This window comes from Papio anubis, chromosome 18 (genome assembly GCF_008728515.1).
Source record: "Papio anubis isolate 15944 chromosome 18, Panubis1.0, whole genome shotgun sequence".
Lineage (NCBI taxonomy): Eukaryota > Metazoa > Chordata > Mammalia > Primates > Cercopithecidae > Papio > Papio anubis.
The window spans coordinates 54012329-54035477 of record NC_044993.1 but is presented as its reverse complement, the minus strand read 5'-3'; the positions used below and the strand labels follow the sequence as shown (position 1 = coordinate 54035477).

Sequence of the window (23149 nt, the reverse complement as noted above, 5' to 3'; positions counted from 1 at the left end):
CGAAAGCCAGGGGGAGCGAGCGCGCCGGCAAAGACCTGGGTGCGAAACCTTGGCGCGCTTTTGCCGGATCCTTCCGGCCACGGGCGGGGCGAGCCCAGCGGAGCTGAGCCGAGGGGCGGTGCCCGGGCCAAGGGGCGGAGGCAGGCGGCTCTGGTTTCACTCCCGGGACGCTCTTTCCTTCCTCCTCTTGCTCCTCCTCCTGCCTCTCTTCGCTCCGCCTGCAAACGCGGTGGGGGCTGCTCGGCCGCCAAGAGCAGGTGAGAGCTCGGAGCTTGGGGGTGGTGGTCCGGGTGTCCCGGGTGGCTAGACCCCCTTCGCCGGGCGGGGACAGTGGAGGAGCGCGGAGGCGACGGCGTGAGCGCGCAATCGGGGTCCCACGCCCCGTAGCTTTCTGCCCCGGGGTTAGTATAAGGGGCGTCTCCTGCCTGTGAGTCACCGGGACGGGGCTGGGAGCGCACGAGGAGACACGATTCCTCCCCACCCCTCAAAGCACACTCACCCCGCCACCCCCCAACACACACACACACTACTAGATTAGGTAAAATGGTAGCTAGCACCACCACACACCGAGACTGTGCCCCTTTCTGGGGAACCTGGGGAAGACGTCGAGGCAAACCTCCCAAGGATTATTGAAAACGGGCGCCCTCCTCGCCATCCAGCCCCTCTTCTCCACCGAGGTCCCCTTCCCCGTCACTGCAGAGAGATCTGCAAGTATCAAAGGGGGCTTCTCTTTGTAATAACAAAGTACTCGACGCAGCCTCTGTGCCTTCTGGGACGCGGAACCCCTCTCCACCTGCACTTCACTCCTTTCCTCCTCTCCTTGGGTCTCCCTGACTTTTGAAGGCTGAAAGGCTGGGCCCAGATGGGGAGGGGCGGCCAGCGTAAGCTCGAGGCGCCCTGCAGCTCCCATCCCCCAACCAGAGATGTGACCCCTCCTCCCAGCTGGAACTTTCGAGGTAGCCGTTTGCTCCTGGAGATTCGGGGGTGGGAGAGCCAGGAGATTTATTTGGAGCCTTGGAAGGGGAGAGGGTTGGCTGGTGTTGGCCTGGCCCAGTCCCCCAGGCGTGAAGAAGGCGGGGCACTCCTTGGCCGCATCGGGTCCACGCTTTCCCTTCTCGGGAGACACCTCTGTGGCTGGGGAGGCCCCTCCGAGGAGTGAGTGACCAGGGGGTCTGGGAATTGGTGGCCAGGTAGACGCATTTGAAGGCTGTGGCCGATGGCATTCTCCCCACGCACTCTCCCATCGGACTCCCCAAACCGGTCTGGGTGGCACTCGAGGCTCCCAGGCCAAAGGAGACCTGTAGGGAGAACTGGGCTTGTTTCAGCTTGCTGCAGAGATGAGATTACGGGAACTGAGTGCTGGGAACATCCCGAGTTCAAGATCTACGCCAGAGGCAGCTTCAGAGAGAGAATGTGGGGTGGTGGGATTAGTCCCCTCCTCAACTTCCACCTCCAAAGGGTTTCTTGTTTTACACAAGGGAAGTAGCAGAGAATGTCTAGCTGGGATGATTAAAATGCACTTTAATTTGCATAGGAGACCCTATACAGCTTAGTAGTAGATAAAATTACCCCCTGTAACTAATGCAATTAGCACGTGGGATATTCAATATGATAAATAACTCTGATGATCTCTCAGTTAATTTTGGCCACGCAGACAGAATCTTTTAAATATTTGTACCGTAGGTCAGGAGGTCAGTTTAAAAGGAAAAATGGAAAACATATCTCTGTGTCCAGCCAGTTCTGGGAAATATAAAATAAGAATGATTGTTTTTTATATTTGAAAACTCAGCAAGGGTTAAAAAATATATCTAATTTAACCAATTGCCTTTATTAAAAATAAGTAAAAATTGTGTGAGATTGGGACACCCCTCAAAATTCCAAGCAGTTTAGTTACAGTATAATTATTGTGGTGAGGTCTGCCCCCGAGGCGCAGCTCTCCTTAGTGGGGATAGACTTACCCGAAAGTAAATAGATGATGATGTATGGAATGATGGAATTGGGAGCCAACCTACACAGTAATAAAGAAGAGAAATAGGCCAAGGCTGTTGTTGTACAAGGAAAGCTTTCGAGGGAAAATAAAAGGAAATGAGATTTGAAATAGTGTATTCAGCTTCCTTGCTTTCTGTGTATTTTCAGCATTTTGTCAAGCTAAAAAATAAACATAAGCTGGCAGAGATAATACTGTTAACATTTTATCTTTTTTTTAAGTCTCATAAACATCTTTTCACATCACGAAACAGTCACACGGTCATTTTAATGACTGAATTTATAATTATTTAGCCCATTTTCTCCTAATGGAAATACAGTTAGCTCTTTTCCAATGTTTTGCTGGTCATTATATGTTATAAACAGGGAGGAAATGCACGGCCTTTTAGTACATTTTGAGATACCTGTTGGATTATTTCCATCATGTTCCTGGACGATAAATTCCTGGATTGAAGTGTGTGCAATCTGAAATTGTTGTGAATATTGCCAGGTTACCCTCCATCTACATGCCTGCCATCAAGGTATGAGGATGGTAGAAGCTCTCGTCGAACCAACTGGATGAAGACCACTAACAGCTTTTGTTTCCTCTGGTAACAGCAAGAGACAGGACGACATGAGAGATTGGACCGTGGGCTGCACTGGAGAATTTACCGGTAGGAGAATTCATCCCCAAAGAGATTGAAGTGAGCTTCAGAATGGCCAAAGAGGAGCTCCGGAGTATCTCAAGGAACTTGCAAGAACTGCAGAAGAAGCTGTCTCTGCTGATAGACTCCTTCCAGAATAATTCAAAGGTCAGTTCCAATCACTGTGTATAATGGAAAATCCCAATATAACACTAGCGTAAACAAGATAGAAAGTTATTTCTTTCTCCAGTAGAAGAAATTTGGAGGTAAGTCAAGAATCCTTCTGGCTTACCACCCTGCCATGTCTATGCTGTGACCTTCAAACTCCTTGTCTGCGATGACTGCAAGAGCATCAGCCATTGTATCCATGTTCCAGGCAACAGTATTTGAGGAGAGGGGGAAAAGAGATGTACAAGCCACCTCCAATTTAAGGAGACTTCCTGGAAGTCACACACAACACTTCCAATTACATCTCTTAAGCCAAAATTGAGTCATTTGCCACTAATGGCAAATGCAGTTCTTTAGCTGGATAAAGAAGTCTGTGCCACAGATACCATCCTTTTTATTTTTTTTCGTTTGTTTGGTTTTGTTGTGATTTTTGCCCTATCTGTTACCCTGAAAATGAGAGACAAAAGCCTACTTCAAGATTTAAGTTCAGTGTTCCACTAGGAATCCAGCTACAATAGACATATGATGTGAGCCACATATGTAATTTAAAATTTTTCTAGTAGCCACATTTAAGAAGTAAAAAGAAATAGGTAAAATTAATTTTGGCTGGGCACGGTGGCTCCCGCCTGCGATCCTCACACTTTGGGAGGCTGAGGTGGGCGGATCACTTGAGATCAGAAGTTCGAGGCTAGCCTGGCCAACATGGTAAAACCCTGTCTCTATTAAAAATACAAAAATCAGCAGGAGTGATGGTGAGCGCCTGTAGTCCCAGCTACTCAGGAGGCTGAGGCAGGAGAATCACTTGAACCCGGGAGGCGGAGGTTGCAGTGAGCCAAGATTGTGCCACTGCACTCTAGCCTGGGTGACAGAGTGAGACTCCGTCTCCAACAACAACAAAAAATTATTATTATTATTATTATTAATTTTTTTTTTACGGAGGCGGAGTCTCACTGTGTCTTTCAGGCTGGAGTGCAGTGGCGCGTCCCACTGCGGCTCCGCCCCCTGGGTTCGCGCCATTCTCGCCTCAGCCTCCCAAGTAGCTGGGACTACGACCTTCGCCCGGCTAGTTTTTGTATTTTTTTAGTAGAGAGCCGAGGTTTCACCAGGATAGTCTCGATCTCTGATATGTGATCCGCCCGCCTCAGCCTCCCAAAGTGCTGGGATTACAGGCTTGAGCCACAGCGCCTGGCAAAAAATTGTACAATAATGTTTTCCATTTAACCTAAGATATCAAAATATTTCTTGAAATCCATTTAAACCCACCGAAATTATTAATGGAAAAAGGTTCTTGAGACATTGTACCTTCTTTTTCGTACTCCCTCTTTGAAACCCTGTGGCTATTATTTTACCTTCTAATTTACATTTTCAATTCGAGTTAGCCCTTTTTGTGTATGTTTAGCGTGAGATTCAGATAGTATATTGTCTTCTTGCATATTTATCCTTATTGCTTTCTTCTATATGTCTTTCAGCATTTTGTCAGGGAAAAGAGCTTTCAGAGATAATACTGTTAACATTTTGTATGTCATTCTAGACCTTTTTTCCACGTAATATACCTATAAAAATACATATGTATGGCAAAATGAGAGGCGTTTTTGTGATGCATTTTGTTGTTTTGTGTGGATTAAGCGCTTGTGAACTATGAAGAGATGCTTCTTTGCAGTCTACAACAATAAATTCTGGACTTGCTCCAGAATTTATCTGGCACTCTTTGTGGATTTACCAAGCTATTTTTAAATTGGACAAGCAGCTTTCTCGCCAGCTGGCGGGGACTCTTGTTATTAAAAGTTAGCTCAGTAAGAAGGGTTCTCCTGCCGTTCCACATTTACAGCTGATTCTCATTAACCATGGTCGTTACGTTCTGTAAAGTTACTGCAGACATCGAATTAGCACATACCAAACCATCACTCCTAGGGGAAATACAGGATTCAGTTGCTGTGGGCCTCTGCCACAACATTTTTGTCAACTGATCAGTACATAACCTCGTTTTCTGTGTATTTCTGTTTAAAGACATGTTAGTATATATCGTTAATCATTAACATTGAACTCAGGGCCAACAATGGTACTGTGACTCATGTCTTAAACAAAGCTAATCACACAATGTGTATTTTCTCCATAAGACACATCACAGCCTTCTCATGCTTAGAAATGCTAGAGAACACTTCAGCACTAAACTTGGGGACCATTTTCAACGGTGAAATCACCAACTTAAAGCATAAACGTGGCACTAAATAGACCACAATGACACTCGTTTAAAGGACGAAACAGGAAGGCTCAGTGTCACCTTGCTTGACCTCAACTGGGAATGTACATGGTAGGTGACTCTGTCTTTTGCTGTTGTGGACATGTCCACTGATGACCCCAAAAGCACTGTGGGCCAGGCGCGGTTGTTCACGCCTGTAATCCCAGCACTTTGGGACACCGAGGCAGGTGGATCCCTGGAGCCAGAAGTTCAAGATGAGCCTGGCCAACATGATGAAACCCCTTGTCTACTAAAAATATAAAAATTAGCTGGGTATGGTGGCATGTGCCTGTAATCCTAGCCTCTTGGGAGGCTGAGGCACAAGAATCGCTTGAACCCAGGGGGTGACGGTTGAAGGGAGCCAAGATCACACCACTGTACTCCAGCAGGGTGACAGCAAGACTCTGTCTCAATCAAAACAAAACAGGCCGGGTGCGGTGGCTCACGCCTGTAATCCCAACACTTTGGGAGGCCGAGGTGGGTGGATCACGAGGTCAGGAGATCAAGACCATCCTGGCTAACATGGTGAAACCCCGTCTCTACTAAAAATACAAAAAATTAGCCAGGCATGATGGCGGATGCTTGTAGTCCCAGCTACTTGGGAGGCTGAGGCAGGAGAAGGGCGTGAACCTGGGAGGCGGAGCTTGCAGTGAGCCAAGATCGCGCCACTGCACTCCAGCCTGGGTGACAGAGCGAGACTCCGTCTCAAAAAACAAACAAAAAAACAAAACAAAAAACACTGCCAGTATTCATTTTGAGGTTACAAATAAATTTTAGTGAGGAGGCAAATTTACAAATATGGAATTGTGAGTAACAAGGATTGACTGCATATTTCTTGGCACTGACTGTATGCCAAGCACTGCACTAGGCATTCGTCCTGGCCCTGCCTGAACTTAGTTAATAGTCATGCTCACCTGTTTTGTTTTGTTTTTTTTTTTCTTGTATTTTTAGTAGAGATGGGGTTTCTCACCATGTTGGCCAGGCTGGTCTCCAATTCCTGACCTCAGGCAATCCACCCACTTCGGCCTCCCAAAGTGCTGGGATTATAGGCGTGAGCCACTGCGCCTGGCCACCCGTGGTTTTAGATGGTCCTGACCCTTCGCCCTTCTCCTGGTAGGAAGAGATAATGAATCGTTGATTGTTTTTTGCATTCTCCTACCAGGGAATTTGCCTGGCTCCTGAATCATCCCAGGTGGAGCCTTCATGTTCTCAAACACTGGCCACATTGTCCCTACTTTAGAAGCCCACTGCCTTTGTCTGACCTTGGGCAAGTCACTTAGGCTCACTGAATTTCCATCTCCTTTTTAAAAGTTATTTATTTATTTTTTATTGAGACAGAGTCTTGCTCTGTCTTCCACGCTGGAGTACAGTGGTGCGATCATGGCTTACTGTAGCCTCGAACTCCTGGTCTCAAGCAACCCTCCAGCCTCAGCCCCCTGAGTAGCTGGGACTACAGGTGCATACCAGCATACTCAGCTAATGTTTTATTTTATTTTTTGGAGAGACAAGGTCTCTCACTGGTCCTTGAGGCTGGTCTCAAACTCTTGGCCTCAAGCAGTCCTCCTGCCTTGGCCTCCTGAAATGCTGGGATTACAGAAGTGAGCCACCACGCCCAGCTACATCTCCTCTTTTCTAAAATGAGCACTGCCAGGCTCAGAGGTTTGTTATGAAGATTATCTGAGATACTGTTTGAGGCTTTAGCACAGAGCCTGGCACGTAATTTTGTCAGTCTGTCTTGGCCTGGCCTTCCTGGGCTTTGCAGTGCTGCACTGTGCTTGTAGAGTCTAGATTGGATAACCTGTGTCTACCTCCAGGCTGGTGATGGAAAATCACAGTGCATGTTACTGAATAATAACCTCTCCCACTTTTCATCTTTCCATCGCATCCCCCTCTGTTGCCATGAGAATGAAATGTTAATTGCTACGTTCTACCCCCCTGAGTTTAAATAGTGTTAGGTCGTTCTTTTTTACCTACCTCGTAGCATTGTAGGAAGAAATAAATGAGGAAATAACACGGGAGGCGCTTAAAGCAGTGCCTGGCACCTGAGTGTTTAATGAATGTTCTCTGTTATTATTAGGTGTGGTTGAACCGTGTCCTCCCCTCCTGGGACAGACTGGCTGGAGCTCAGCTGTACTTCTTGGGAAAAGACAATTGCTGGGTTTAATTGTCTGAATCTTGGTCTCTTTGCATATCCGAATGACTTTCTCTTTGATTATAGAGCCCAGACTCAGAAAAGACTAAGAATGGCGGGGCGTGGTGGCTGATGCCTGTAATCCTAGCACTTCGGGAGGCTGAGATGGGCAGATCACTTGAGGTCAGGAGTTCGAGACCAGCCTGGCCAACATGGTGAAACCCCGTCTCTACTAAAAAATACAAATATTAGCCAGAAATCGCCTGAACCTGGAAGTTCCCAAAGTGGAAGTTGCAGTGAGCCAAGATCGTGCCATTGCACGCAGCCTGGACAACAGAGTGAAACTGCATCTCAAAAAAAAAGGCTAAGAAAAAGGTGGATTCCTTAAGGACTAAAGTAGAACAGTCTTGCCTGTTTCCTTTTATATCCCTGTGCCAAACTGTCCCTAAGTCCTGTGTATTCCTTCTTTTGTCATTCCACTTTCAAACCCATCTCCTCCTCCCTCTCCGCTTCCCTCTGTGCCATCAGCCTGGACTTGACCATCAGTATATCTTGCCTGATTTCCTGCAAATCTTTCTCCTTGCCTCTTGCACATGATTGCTAGGTTCATATTTCTTAAATCATTCCTTTAATCATGTCATAGTTCTGCTCAAATGACAGCAGTTTGTTCCCTGTTTTTTTTTCCCTAGATGAAATTTAAATGAGTGCTGTCTAGCAGAAATATTATGTAAGCCACATATATAAGTTTTTTAATAGTTACATTAAAAAACATAAAAAGAAACAAATGAGATTAATTTATCTATCTATCTATCTTGAAATGGAGTCTTGCTCTGTCGCCCAGGCTGGAGTACAGTGGCGCAATCTCGGCTCACTGCAACCTCCAACTCCCGGGTTCAAGTGATTCTCTCGCCTCAGCCTCCTGAGTAGCTGGGATTACAGGCATGCATCACTCTGCCTAATTTTTTTTGTATTTTTACTGGAAACAGGGTTTTACCATATTGACCAGGCTGGTCGTGAACTCCAGATCTCAAGTAATCTGCCCACCTCGGCCTCCCAAAGTGCTGGGATTACAGGCATGAGCCACCGTTCCTGGCCAGAGATTAATTTTAATAATATATTCTTAATTTAATACCATATATCCAAAACACTATAATTTCAACAGGTAATATAAAAAAGTATTAATGAGATATTTTGCATTGTTTTTTTCATACACTTAGAGCACATCTCAATTCCGATGCCAAATTTTCACTGGAAATATTTAATCTCTATTCAGATTTTATAAAACTTACAATTCAGTGAAATAGATTCGCATACCCAACCTATTTGAAACAGACTTAAAATTTTTCCAACAACTGAATCAAGTCTCAGCTTTAAAATTATAATTAAATTAAATTGGAAATCCAGGCCATCAGTCACAGGAGGAGCATTCCAAGTGCTGAATGGCACAGGTGGCCTGTGATGGACAGCCCAGGGGTAAGCCAGCAAGCCTGGTGTCCTGGTGTCCCAGCCTCACGAGCTCCTTCCACTGCACAGCCCTTCCCTTGCCAGCGCAGCACACTCGCTGGTGCACTGCTGCCTCCCTTTCCTGGAGAGCCCATCTGCTCCTCCCCACGGTGGTTCTTTTTATTGTAAGGGTCAGGTGATACAGGGAGCATCAAATAAGGATGCATATGGATTAGAACTGGAAAGAAGTCAGGACCTGAGACAGCGCAAGGGACCAGCCCACATTCTGTGTGGTGAGTCCCACGGCCCCTCTGCCTGTCTCTTACTTTCAGCTGCCCCAACACAGCAGGATCTCACTGGACTCATGATGGAGTGTCCAGGCTGGGCAGTGCCAGCTCCAAGGTGATTCCTGCTATAGTCATCTCTGGCTAGAGAAGTGGAATAGCACGCTCTTTGGTGGCTTTTGTCAGAATGGTGGGGTAGCAGGAGGCAGTGAGGTCAGTGGGCATTTTGCCGTCCTGTGGCCTGGCAGGAAGTGAAATTGGCCATGCCTCAAGAGTAATTCTTAGGAGACCATGCTGAAGCCCAAGACCTACGGCTGTGGCTTCTTGGCATGGCCTCTTCTATTTAAGCAGGATGCGGCTTGTACTTTAGCTCTTTCAGCATGAACCACAAACCCCTCCTGCCTTCCAACTCACCCTGAAAATCCCACTGTTTAAATCACTTGGGTAAACTCTTCTTCCTAAGTGGCACATGTGTCTTGGGGACCTGAATTATGTCTTCTTTTCATCTGCTGGCCTGCAAGGCCCTAGGGATGAGGCTCAGTAAGGACCAGTTATGATGGAAGGAGGTTCTGTACCTTTCACATGAACAGGATCTAGAATGCCAGTACTGAGGAGAAAGAAGGCATGGAGCCTAAGGAGGAGAGGGGGAAACCCATCTTAGTAGATTTGCCTATGGCCAGCTCTGCGTTAAAGCAGTCTCCCTCCATTTAGTCAGATCCAAAATTCCTTTTGCCTGGTGAAGAAAAATAAACTATTTATTAACACAGCATAAACTTGCATTAGTCACATTCTGTGGCTAACTATGGTGACCAGGTTGATGACATAAAAGTATTTAGTATTTTTACTTGATGTGGCAGCTATTGCAAGCATTGGCCATTCTGAGTCCAAAACCTTAGCCCTTTGGGTTTTTTTTTTTTTTTGAAAAGGAGACTTGCAGCCAGGTGCGGTGGCTCACGCCTGTAATCCCAGCACTTTGTGAGACCGAGGTAGGCAGATCACCTGAGGTCAGGAGTTCAAGAACAACCTGGCCAATACAGTGAAACCCTGTCTTTACTAAAAATACAAAAATTAGCTGGGCATGGTGGGGGCGCCCGTAATCCCAGCTATTCAGAAGGCTGAGGTGAGAGAATGGCTTGAACCTGGGATGCGGAGGTTGCAGTGAGCTGAGATCGTGCCATTGCACTCCAGCCTGGGCGACAAGAGTGAAACTCCATCTCAAACAAAAAAAAGAAAAAGAGACTTGCTTTGTCACCCAGGCTGGAGTGCAATGGCACCATCTTGGCTCACTGCAACCTCCACCTCCCAGGCTCAAGCGATTCTTGTGCCTCAGCCTCCCTAGTAGCTGGGACTACAGGCACAGGCCACCAAGCCTGGCTGATTTTTGTGTTTTTAAAAGAGACTGGGTTTCACCATGTTAGCCAGGCTGTTCTTGAACTCCTGACCTCAGGTGATCCGCCTATGTCCAAAGTGCTGGGATTACAGGTGTGAGCCACCACTCCTGGCCAGGCCTTAGCTTTTAATGCTGAGATTTTGCCACTTGGAGGCTGTAGGACTCTAGACAAGTGATTAGCTTTTAATGCTTAATAATGCTTTTAATAATTATTATTATAATAATATAAATAGTATAATACATATTATAATTATATACATATATAATTATAATATGATTATATTATCATATTTGTAATATATATAATTAATGCTATATTAATATTGATAACTAATACTAATATAATGTGTAACTAATATAATTATATAATAATAATTATAATTAGAATAATGCTTTTAATAGTAACACTTTTAATGCTTAATAATAAGCAAGTGATTAGCTTTTAATGCTAATCACTTTAATAATGCTTTTAATAATGATAATGCTTTTAATGCTTAATAATAGACAAGTGATTAGCTTTTAATGGTGAGATTTTGTCACTTGGAGGCTGTGCGACTCTAGACAAGTGATTTAGTTCATTGCTTCTCAAACCTTAATGTATATGCACAACACCTGCAGAATCTTGTTTAAAAGGCAGAGTCTGATTCATCAGGGCCTGAGATTCTGCATTTCCTTTTTTTTCCCTTTTTTTGGAGACAAGATCTCCCTCTGTTGCCCAGGCTGGAATGCAGTGGTGCAATCCATAGTTCACTGCAGCCTCAAACTTCTGGGCTCTAGTGATCCTCCCTCCTCAGACTCCCAAGTAGCTAGGACTGTGGGTGTGTGCCGCTATGCCAAGCTAGTTTTAAATTTTTTGTAGAGATGGAATCTCGCTCTGTTGCCCAGGCTGGTCTCAAACTCCTGGCTTCAAGCGATCTTCCTGCCTTGACTTCTCAAAATGCTGGGATTACAGGTGTGAGGTGCCACACCCAGCCAGATTCTGTATTTCTAACAAGCTCCTAGGTGATCCAAGTAGCTAAGCCTGTTTGTGTCTGAGTGGCTTCAACTATGAGAACCTCAGCTGTAAAGTTGGAGGCAGAGGGTATGTACCTTACATCAATGCACCCGTATGCCGAAGAGGTCTACTGAAGAGTGTGTGTTTGGCAGGAGAGCCATAACTGGGTCTTTCCGCCTTTCACAGGACTTGACCTTGGGTGGGGACCTCAGACTTGCCGCCTGCCCACAGCTGCCTAAGATTGCCGCCTGGGTGACTCATGTCTTGGGAGAAGTCTTGTTGTAGTGACTTTTTTTTTTCTTTTTTTGAGACGGAGTTTTGCTCGTGTTGCCCAGGCTGTGCAATGGCGTGACCTTGGCTCACCACAACCTCCGCCTCCCGGGTTTAAGCAATTCTCCTGCCTCAGTCTCCCAGATAGCTGGGATTACAGGCATGCCCCACCATGCCTGACTAATTTTGTATTTTTAGTAGAGACGGGGTTTCACCATGTTGGTCAGGCTGGTCTCGAACTCCCGACCTCAGGTAATCCGCTCTCTTTGGCCTCCCAAAGTGTTGGGATTACAGGCGTGAGCCACCGCAACCGGCCTGTAGTGACTTCTTAATGCATGAGCCTTCTGGCTTTACGACCTCTGGTTGTAATTCCCACAGCTTGGGCAGATCCATTCAACCTGGGGTTCCGATGTGGTGCTTAACCCTGGCTCTTCGTCCTTTGCCCACAGGTGGTGGCCTTTATGAAGTCTCCAGTGGGTCAGTACTTGGACAGGCATCCATTTCTCGCCTTCACCTTGCTCGTGTTCATTGTCATGTCAGCTGTTCCTGTTGGATTCTTCCTGCTCATCGTGATACTTACGTCCCTGGCTGCTCTGCTGGGGGTCATCATACTCGAAGGTAGCCTGTTCTGTCATTCATCCCCTTGGAAAATAACTCAATTGGGAGAACAATACTTTTGGGGCATCTGCCATTTTTAAATTTTTTTAAGAGGTGGGATCTTGTTATGTTGCCCAGGCTGGTCTCAAACTCCTGGGCTCAAGTGATCCTCCCACCTCTGCCTGACAAAGTGCTGGGATTATGGGCGTGAGCTACCACACCTGGCTGTCTGCCATTCTTGTCAAAATCACATCAAGCAAGGCAACTTATCAGAGTAAGTAAAACATGGACTCTGGAGTCTGCATTCAAATTCCACCTCTACCACTGTGATTTGGGGCAAGTGGTTTACCTCTCTGGGCCTCAAATTCTTCATATGTAAAATAGAGATGTAATAATACAATCTCAAAAAGTTGTTGTGAAGATTGAAACATATGGCTCCATAAAGTCCTTAGCATAATACACAATACATGGCACAGAGTAGCTTCTCAATGAATGCTAGCTATTATTGTTAAGCAGGGAGACTTGTCATTCCACAGTAAGTTACTGGGTACCTACTGCATGCCAGATGCCTCGCTAGGTACTGGAGACCACCTTCACCCTTTTTCCTGAAGTTCCACTACCAACAGTCAATTTCTCCCTGTATTCCTAAGTTCAAATTACTGGGAAAGCAAATCTGATTGGCTCACTTTGCCTTTTCAAATCAGATCACACACCACAGGCAAGTGGCCAAAGAGATGGTGGCCAGTGGGTCAGGTGATCACTTCTGGTCCATTCCATGGCTTCCCAGAGCTAAGAGCACCCAGGGCTGTTTATTTGCCCCAGGCACAAAGCAGTTTACACTTGAAGGAAAAAGTAGGCATGGTCAGTGGATGAGCTAAATACAGTCTGGCAGAGTGGTTTTTGAGTAAATGTTGAAGGATAGATGGGTGAATGCATGAATGAATGGGTGGAGGAATGAATGAGTACCATAAGAAAGGAAATTTACAGAGAAAGGAGAGAGCCATTACATTTTGGTGGTACATGCAAAGCTTTACAGCAGACAAGACTTTAAAGATGTATAACAACTTTGCCTCAGGGTGGGCAAGGAAGGGCCTTTTGGACAGGAGAACAGCATGTGCAAAGCCTCTAGAATAGTGGTTCTTGAAGCTGAGTGTATTTAAATATTTTTGTTTTTCTAGATGGAGTCTCGCTCTGTCGCCCAGCCTGGAATGCAGTGGCATGATCTCAGCTCACTGCAACCTCTGCTTCCCGGGTTCAAGCAATTCTCCTGCCTCAGCCTCCCAGGTAGCTGGGATTACAGGCATGCCCCACCAGGCCCGACTAATTTTTATAGTTTTGGTGGAGACAAGGTTTTGCCATGTTGGCCAGGATGGTCTTGAACTCCTGACCTCAAGTAATCTGCCCACGTCGGCCTCCCAAAATGCTGGGATTACAGGTGTGAGCCACTGCACCCAGCTCTGAGTGTGTATAAATCTTACTTCCTTTATCAAAATACCGACTTTGAATCTCTTGAGACCAGGAGTTCAAGACCATTCTGGGCAACATAGCAAGATTCCCCTCTATCTCTTAAAAAAAAAAAAAAAGGAGGCCAGGCACGGTGGCTCACGCCTGTAATCCCAACACTTTGGGAGGCTGAGGAGGGCAGATCACCTGAGGTCAGGAATTCGTGACCAGCCTGGCCAACGTGGTGAAACCCCGTGTCTACTGAAAATACAAAAAATTAGCTGGGCATGGTGGCGGGCACCTGTAATCCCAGCTACTCGGGAGGCCGAGACAGTAGAATCACTTGAGCCTGGGAGGTGGAGGTTGCAGTGAGCCGAGATTGCACCATTGCATTCCAGCCTAGGTGACAAGAGTGAGACCCTGTCTCAAGAAGAAAGAAAGAAAGAAAGAAAGAAAGAAAGAGAGAGAGAGAGAGAGAGAGAGAGAGAGAGAGAGAGAGAGAGAGAGGGAGGAAAGAAAGAAAGAAAAAAAGGGAAGGGAAGGGAAGGGGAGGGGAGGGGAGGGGAGGGGGAAGGGAAGAAGGGAAGAAGGAAGGGAAGAAGGGAAGAAGGAAGGGAAGAAGGAAGGGAAGAAGGGAAGAAGGGAAGAAGGAAGGGAAGAAGGGAAGAAAGAAGGGAAGAAGGGAAGGGAGGGAGGGAAGGAAAAAAGTAAAGAAGAAAGGAAAGAAAGGAAAAAGGAAAGAAAGAAAGAAGTGGTGTGTGTCTGTAGTCCCAGCTACTCAGGAGGCTGAGGTGAGAGGATCACTTGAGCCCAGGCAGTTGAGGCTATAGTGAGCTATGATCGTACCACTGCACTCCAGCCTGGGCAACAGAGCAAGACTCTGTCTCTTTAAAAAAAAAGAAAAAAGAGAAAGAAAATGCAGACTTCCAGGCCTCATCCAGAGAGTGCTATTTTAGTAGGTCTGGAGTGGGGTTTAGAAATCTGAATTTTTCACAAGCTTCCTTGATGCACCTGATTCTGATGCAGGTGGTTGGCGCCACACTTTGAAAAACACTGATCTAAAATTTTGCAAATCTTTATGAAAAGGCAGCACATCTGTTGATGTTCCCTTCCTTCCAGCCTTTTCAGGGTCCCTCCCTGAAACCATCATTGTGGCTGTGGAAGGAGTACTGGGCTAACTGGCCACTCGCAAAGCAAAGGGAAGGATGTCAGCCGTACGATACTTGCCATGTTATTTGTTCTTCATGATCTTCTCCTTGTACCTTTTATTCTTTTCCTCCCACAGGCCCCACATTATGAAAAAATGTATTTTCCTTGGACGTATTAGATGATAATTCATTACTATTCCCATTCAGAATGGGAATGGTATATTAAAATGGCATTGAAAATGCTCCATAAAAATGACCAATCAGACCTTAAGATTAAAATGTGATAGTTGACAGGCTGGATTTTCAAGGATGCCATCAAAAACTGCATTTAGATTTTGCTTTAGTCTGCATGACCTTTATACCTATAGCTTGTAAGTAAGTGTAAATAATGGCATTTATTATGCAGTTTGAGACACTGGAGATAATTTACCTCCCCCAGTACTGCCTTGGCTGACTCATCAGGGGGATCCCTTTGGAAGTCCATCTTTGACCTTGAGGATAAAGGGATCTCAAACTCCAACACCTACGGGCAAGACAAAATGAGCAGGCTGGTTGCGGTGGCTCACACCTATAATCCCAGCACTTTGGGAAGCGGGTGGATCACTTGAGGTCAGGAGTTCGAGACCAGCCTGGCCAACATAGTGAAACCCCATCTCCTCTAAAAATACAAAAATTAGCTGGGCATGGTGGTGGGCGCCTGTAATCCCAGCTCATCAGGGGGCTGAAGCCAGGAATCGCTTGAACCTGGCAGGCGGAGGTTGCAGTGAGCTGAAATCGCGCCACTGCACTCCAGCCTGGGAGGCAGAGCAAGACTCCATCTCAAAAAAGAAAATAGAAAAAAGACAAAATGAGCAAAGCGGCCCATGTGCGATGCAGTTTGGGAACTGTGGGGACTGGAGGCAATGGGAGGGCCAGCCAGTTGCTGCCATGGTTTGATGCCCACTCAGGTGCCCATATCACCTCCTTTTTTTAAGTGATGCCAAAAATCTGGGTTTTTGTGGGAAATCTCCTTACTTTAATAATCTGAGTTAGCTGACGTTATTTTAAACACACTGACCCCGGGGTCTGCAGTTTTCAACCTGTTTGAGATGAACACTTCTCCTAACCACGTTCTCCTCCTAGGATTGGTCATCGCTGTGGGTGGCCTCTCACTGCTCTGCATCCTCTGTGGTTTGGGCTTCGTGTCACTCATCATGTCGGGGATGATGATAGCATCCTATGTAGTGGTCTCCAGCCTCATCAACTACTGGTTTTCTCCCAGGTAAATACATGTCCATGGAATAATTTATTTTTTTAATCTTTCTACTTTTTCTTTTTTTTTTTTTTTTTTGAGACCAGGCTTCACTCTGTCACTCAGGCTGGAGTGCAGTGGCATGAACATAGCTCCATAGCTCACTGCAGCCTCAACCTCCCAGGCTCAAGCAGTTCTTCTGCCTCAGCCTCCCAAGTAGCTGGGGCTACAGGTGCATGCCATCATGCCCGGCTAATTTTAATATTTTTTGTAGAGACAGGGTCTTGCTATGTTGCCCAGGCTGTTCTCTAACTCCTGGGCTCAAGCAGTCCTCCTGCCTCCGCCTCCCAAAGTACAGGGACCACAGGCGTGAGCCACCACACTCTGCTGAGTAATTTAATCTGCCACTTGAGGGGATTTTCACAAATAAAACCTTAATCCTAGTTGATGTCCAGAAGGAAACTTGTAAGACCCAGCTGTTTCTCGTGTTTCCCCATATGCCAGGCATCAGGTGGGAATTTACCATGGAATTTTAAACAAAGCAATAGCTGTCATTTTCCATCAGGTATACACATTTCATTGTCATAGTAACTCTATCAGTATTATTGATTCCTTTTAAAAGATGTCCATTTAATTTACAAATGTCAAATTAGGTGGTTTTCTTTGGCGGGGTGGGGCGGAGAGGCACGGGAGAAAAATGACCCACCAGACATGTCTGTCGCCCAAAGCGGTACAGTATGGGAGCTGTGAATCTTCTGTCCCCAAAGTCTGTCGATCCCCTCTGCTCTTGCGAATGTGAGTTTCTCACCAACTGAGTGTGAGCCTCATGTTTGAATATATAGATTTTTGTTCCTACAATATGGTTCTTCAATGCCAGCTACTTCATCTGGGGCCTCGAGTGAAACAACAGCGATCTACTTAAATGCTGGAGGGAAACACCAGCTATGTTGGCCTTACTGGGAGACTCTGTGTTTGTCTATAATGTGCCACCCACCTAAGGGGTTTTCAAAGGAGATTTATTTTAATGTTTTCTTTTTGTCCTGTATGTTGATTTTAGAATCTAAGTCCCAAGTTCATCATACTTCATTTAAGCTCCTGCTACGTTGATGATAGTGCTAGTGAGCACTTGCTCTGTGCCAGGGACTCTCTTAAACACTTTCCAGGCCTTATCTTATGTCATCCTTACAATTTAGCCCCTTTCTATTATAAGGAAAATTAAGCCAAGTCCCTTAAGCTGAGAGTAGCACAGAAGGGACTTAAATCCAGGTCAGTTAATTCCAAAGCCCTCTTAATCAGGATACAGAGTGACTGTCTAAAACAGGAGTTGGCAATTTCTGGAAAGGGCCAGATAGCAAGTATTTAGTAAGTAATATGGTCTCTATTGCAGTTAGTCAATTCTGTTGCTGTAGCATGAAGGCAGCACAGACCAGGAAGTAAATGAATGGGCATGGCTGTGTTCCAATAAAAGTTTATTTACAAAGACAGGCAGCTTGCTGGATTTGGCCAACCATTGTTCCATAAGAACCGATATCCTGAGTTTTGTTTTTCTACAAAACAGCCCTTGAACTCCTTACCAAAAGGTTATCCTGTTATTATTCCTATGTTGAAAAATAAAGGGTGAAGTGGGTGTAATGTAAAATTGCTCAAGGATGGCTCTCATAGGATTGCTTAATTGATATCCCTGGAGTCATGTTCACCTTTTCATAAACGCTTTGATCGCTCTTAGTCTTTTGTTTGTTCATTTGTATTTTACTTATAAAATGGGGTCTTGCTGTGTTGCCCAGGCTGTCCTCAAACCCCTGGCTTCAAGCAATCCTTCCCCACTGGCCTCTCAATAGATTGGGATTACAGGCGTGAGGCACTGACTCACTCCCAGTTTTAAAAGACGTGAAAGGAGAAATATTGGCCTATTTTGCATATTGAGGGTGATGTTTCTGAAATAAAATTCCTCCCTGCCTGTGAACCCTGCTGTAATAGGGTAAGTTCTTAAAAATTATGCCATAGGAGGTAGCAAAATCTGACTCCCTACTTATCAATGAAAAAATTGAAAAAGAAATCCAGGATTTGTACTTGATCTCCTTATCCTCCCCTATTGCTGCCAACCAATTGTTTCCATGTGGGCAGAGGTTCTTAAGCTTTTTGTTCTCAGGTCACATTTTACCTTCTTAAAAATTATTGAGGCCTCCAAAGAGATTTTATTTATGTAGTTAATTGTATTAATAGCACTTTGGGAGGCCAAGGAGGAAGATCACTTGAGGCCAGGAGTTTAAGACCAACCTAGGCAACATGGCAAGATCACATCTCTACAAAAAAATACAAAAATTATCCAGGTGTGGTGGTGCATGCCTGTAGTCCTGGCTACTCAGGAGGCTGAGATGGGAGGATCATTTGGGCCCAGTAGTTCAAGGCTGCAGTGAGCTGTGATCACACCACTACACTCCAGCCTGGGCAACAGAGCAAGACCCTATCTCAAAAAACAAATGAAATGAGGTGAAATATAAAATAAAATAAATAACTAACATGACATAAAACTATATAAAATAAAATAAAATAAATTAAACATAACATAAATTACATTAAATCAAATTAAATATTAGCTGGGCATAGTGGTGCATGCCTGTGGTCCCAGCTACTCAAGAGGTTGAGGAGGGAGGATGGCCTGAGCCTGGGAGGTTGGGGGTGCAGTGAGCTATGATTGTACCACTGCACTCCAGCCTGGGTGACAGAGCGAGACTGTGTCTGAAAAATTAAAAAAAAAAGTATTAATAATTATTTCTTTTTAAAAAATTTTCTTCCTCAGTGTTCCTTGTTCTGAAATAATGATTCTATTAGAAATCATAACATAAATTTTAAAAATATCTATTCATTTAAAAGGAGCAATATTACCTGTTAATATAAATAACAAATTTTAATGAAAAGTAACTATATTTTCCAAAAGAAAATGAAAGTTGTGAGTGGTATGGTTTTACATTTTACAAATCTCTTTCATAGCTGCCTTAACAGTTGTCAGCTGGCTTCTCGTTCGTGTGGCTGCATTCATTCTGTTGTACTATGTTGTTCTGTGTGAAGTATCTGAAGAAGACTCAGCATCACTCAATGTGTAGTTGGGAAAGGGAAGCAAAGCTTTTTTAAACGATTGTGGATATTCTATGATAGTACACCAAAACTCCATAAGTGGTAGTTTTTTAAAGGTTAGATGAAATGTGAAATTTTTATACTCTTATTTTATCGAAATCTGCAGGTCTATCTCACACTTCAAATGGATCTTTATCATGCATGATTTTGTAACTTTACCCCTTGGTCATTGGGAGAATATTGGTTCATTGAATCATGCAGATCTTCCAAATATACTTTGAAAAATTGCACTGTTCCCTTGTGAGAGAATGTGAGTGAAAAAGGCATGTAATTAGGTCATGTTATTGTGAACATAGTTTTCATCTGAGAACTCTTGCATTAGCGAATTCTTTTTTTTTTTTTGAGACGAGTCTCACCTCACCCAGCCTGAGCGCAGTGGCTTGATCTTGGCTCACTGCAACCTCTCCCATCTGGGTTCAAGCAATTCTTCTGCCTCAGCCTCCCAAATAGCTGGGATTAGAGGTGTGCACTAGCATGCATGGCTAATTTTTGTATTGTTAGTAGAGGTGGGGTTTCACCATGTTGGCCAGGCTGGTGTCGAACTCCTGAGCTCAAGTGATCCACCTGCCTCAGCCTCCCAAGGTGCTGGGATTATAGGTGTGAGCCACTGCGCCCAGCCTGCATTAGTGAATTCTTTATAACTCAAAAAAAAGGTAACTCCCTCATTAAATGATCGAAAGCACGGAGTAGGGGGAAGAGGAGCTATACAATTTATTTCATGATTTAATGGGATTTTGGCCCTAAAACATGAAAGATAATATACAGCTTAAATTTTTTAAAAAGAAGAAACAAAACTGTAAGTTTCCCTTACATATGAAAATCAACTAAACAATATGTAGATCAAATACACGGACCTACCTCCTGTGTAGATCAGCTAGCCTCTGAGGGGCAAAACCACACTGCTTTGTTATGGAGACAGCGAGACCTCCCAGGGCCTGCAACTTGGGAGAAGAAGGGGCCCTGGGCGGCTGTGTTTATTTGTAGAGCCACCAAACTCACTGCCCCATATCATAATCTTCCAAACCAGCCTGAGCATAACTACCTTTCTTATATCTTTACTAAGAAAAGGAAAGGCTTCTTTCTTAGTTTTTTGTCATCAGGGAGGAATGGTTTAGGTGGCACATAACGAAAAAAACCAAAATAGATACTAGTTTAAACACACAGGGAACTTTTTTTAATTGCTTAATGAAAAACTGGAGACAGCCCAGGGCTGGTGCCTTACTGTGTTGCCATCCTTAGCTCATTGGTTTCCTACCTCATGGCCACAAGATAGCTGCTGCAGCTCCAGGTGCACCAGCTGCCTTCAAGGCAGGATAAAAGGAGAAAAAAATTGAGTCTGACCCTTTTTACAATGTGAGTGAAATATTTCTCAGGACCTCTCATCACTGTGCTTTCAAAAGACTTCATTGACTAGAACTTTGTCAGATGGCCACTTGTGTTAGTCTTTTTTTGCATTGCTCTAAAGAAGTATCTGAGATTGGGTAATTTACAAGGAAAAGAGGTTTATTTTGGCTTATGGTTCTGCAGGCCATACAGGAAACATGGTGCTGACATTTGCTTCTGGTGAGGGCTGGGGAGGCTTCCTATCATGGGGGAAGGTGAAGGGGAGACAGTGTCACATGGCAAGAGCAGGACCGAGAGAGAGGAAGGAGGTGCCACACTCTTTTAAACAACCGGATCTTGCATGAACTCAGGGCAAGAACTCAGTCATTCCCCAAGGATGGCACCAAGCTATTCATGAGGGATCCACCCTCAAGACCCAAATACTCCCTACCAAGCCCCACCTCCAACACTGGTGATCACATTTCAACTTGAGATTTAGAGGGGACAAACATCCAAAGCATATCCCCACTCTAAGCTGGGAATGTTCAGCTGTGTCATCTTCTGCAGCATAAACTTGTAAGGAGAAGGGTTTGGGAAATATCTCCTGGTCGGCCACACTCTAGTATGTGCTACGGTTTTCCACAGTGGGGTGTCAATGATGGCAAAGCTTTTTGAAATTCAAAGATAAACCATGGATCCAATTGAGTTAATATCAATAGCACTACTTCCTCTCTCACAGCCTTCTGACAGTCACAAGGACTGAAGAAGACTGGTTTCTCTTCCTTTCCCCCCGATATGGTTTGGTTGTGTCCCCACCCAAATTTCATCTTGAACTGTAGCTCCTGTAATCCCTGCATGTCATAGGAGGGACCTGGTGGGAGGTAATTGAATCATGGGGTGGGTTTTTCCCATGGTTGCCGTTCTCGTGATAGTGAATAAGGCTCATGAAATCTGATGGTTTTATAAAGGCCGTGTCCCTTGCACATGCTGTCTTGCCTGCCACCATGTAAGAAGTGCCCCTGATCTTCCTTTGCCTTCCACCATGATTGTGAGGCCTCCCCAGCCATGTGGAATTGTGAGTCCATGAAACCTCTTTTTCTTTATAAATTACCCAGTCTCAGGTCTTTATTAGCAACGTGAGAATTGACTAATACAATCCTCCCCCCGAACTCCTTTCCATGGAAGGTGTCAAGAAACTAATTGAAATCAGAAGATATGGTCTGAATTCCCGCCCTGGCATGTTTTTTAGCTGTGTGGTCTTGGAACAGGCTGCTTGACTTCTCTGATTTCAGTTTTTGTCCATTGGTTAACTAGACAAAATAGCTACTCTTAATCTACCATTCTCATTGGGTTGTTGTGAGGACACAGATAATTAAGAAAAACATAATAAATATCCAAATTAGAAGATGGAAAAGGGGCTATAACCCTACTCCTAACCTGGTCATTTTAACTTCCTGTGTCCTCAGTTTCTTCATCTGTATAATGGGCATAGGCCTGGTGTGGTTGCAAGAAGCAGCTAAAAATAAATCAGGAAAAAGAACATCATGTATTCAGCTATGCACACTTCCAACGTTTCTCTTTACCAAGGACCTAGAGCTAACCATCTCTTCTTCTTATCCGACAGACCACTGACACAGCAAAACACCAATGGTGACTTTCTGCCAGCCATGAAGTCTGCAGACTTCGAGGGGCTTTACCAGGAATGAGTGACTGCTCAGAGGCCGGGCTTCTTTTCAAGTACTGCTGGATCATACTCACCCCTTGGGATTATGGCTCAGAAGAAGGGGGCTGGGTAGCAAGCACTCCTTGGCTGTGTCCTCTCGCTTTTTCACTTATTTGTAGGATCCTGCAGCAGCCAATTTAGGGATTGTGTTGTTCTTGTGTTGGTTCCCATGTAAAGAAGCAGCAGAGAAATGCGATGGTTCAACAGCTCACCCTGCCCCAAATATGCAGACTTGACCTTGGCAGGGTCCTGGGCTTCTAGACTGTAGCCCATTGACCCCAAAGCCTCAGGGCTCATGTTGAATGGTCCCATTGGGAGCAACAGTGGTTGTTTATAGTTTTTTGTTTTCAGAAATGAGGGCAGCTGTTAATTTTTTCACTCATGTGAAACAAGATGGAAAAAAAAAAATCCAAAACAGAACAAGCCCTTCTATGGTATTTGCTTTTTATCAGAAAGAACAGCAACATTTGGCCTCTCCAAGTTGGAAAATAGAGTCCAAATGTAACGTTGTGGCCAAGAGTATTTTCAAAAAAGTGTAAAGGTGTAGTTTCCACTGTTACTGTTGAGTACTGTTAAGTGCTGTTAATCTTTTACATATTTGCACTTGGTACTTTTGTATTGTTTTAAAGAGCTTGTCCTGTTAAGTCATTTCTTTTTTTGTTTGTTTGTTTGTTTTTTGAGATGGAGTTTCCCTCTTATTGCCCAGGGTGCAGTGCAATGGTGCAGTCTCGGCTCACTGCAACCTCCGACTTCCAGGTTCAAGCAAGTCTCCTGCCTCAGCCTCCCAAGTGGCACCAGCCACTGTGCCCGGCTAGTTTTTTGTGTGTGTGTGTTTTTTTAGTACAGATGGGGTTTCACCATGTTGGTCAGGCTGGTCTCGAACTCCCGACCTCAGGTGATCCACCCACCTCGGCCTCCCAAAGTGCTGGGATTACAGGCGTGAGCCACCATGCCCAATCTAAGCCAATGCTAAAGGACTAGAAAGTAAAAATAAAACTTCCTATGGGATTTCCTAGTGGAA

At 44.9% G+C, this 23149-nt stretch overlaps 1 protein-coding gene across 3 annotated transcripts; it reads left to right on the top strand.

Moving 5' to 3' along the window:
* The first annotated feature begins 131 nt into the window (after positions 1-131).
* On the top strand, positions 132-23149 carry TMEM159 (transmembrane protein 159). Of its 3 annotated transcripts, none has more exons than XM_003916642.5 (5): positions 132-257; positions 2584-2777; positions 11978-12146; positions 15839-15977; positions 22030-23149. In XM_003916642.5, exons 2-5 carry the CDS (start codon positions 2682-2684, stop codon positions 22109-22111), a joined length of 486 nt encoding a protein of 161 aa, XP_003916691.1. In that variant the 5' UTR covers positions 132-257; positions 2584-2681; the 3' UTR covers positions 22112-23149. The 3 variants fall into 3 exon arrangements, with proteins under 3 accessions (XP_003916691.1, XP_003916692.1, XP_009194390.1); XM_003916643.5 differs by having other exon boundaries at positions 185-257; positions 2477-2777; XM_009196126.4 differs by lacking the exon at positions 132-257 and adding an exon at positions 996-1155.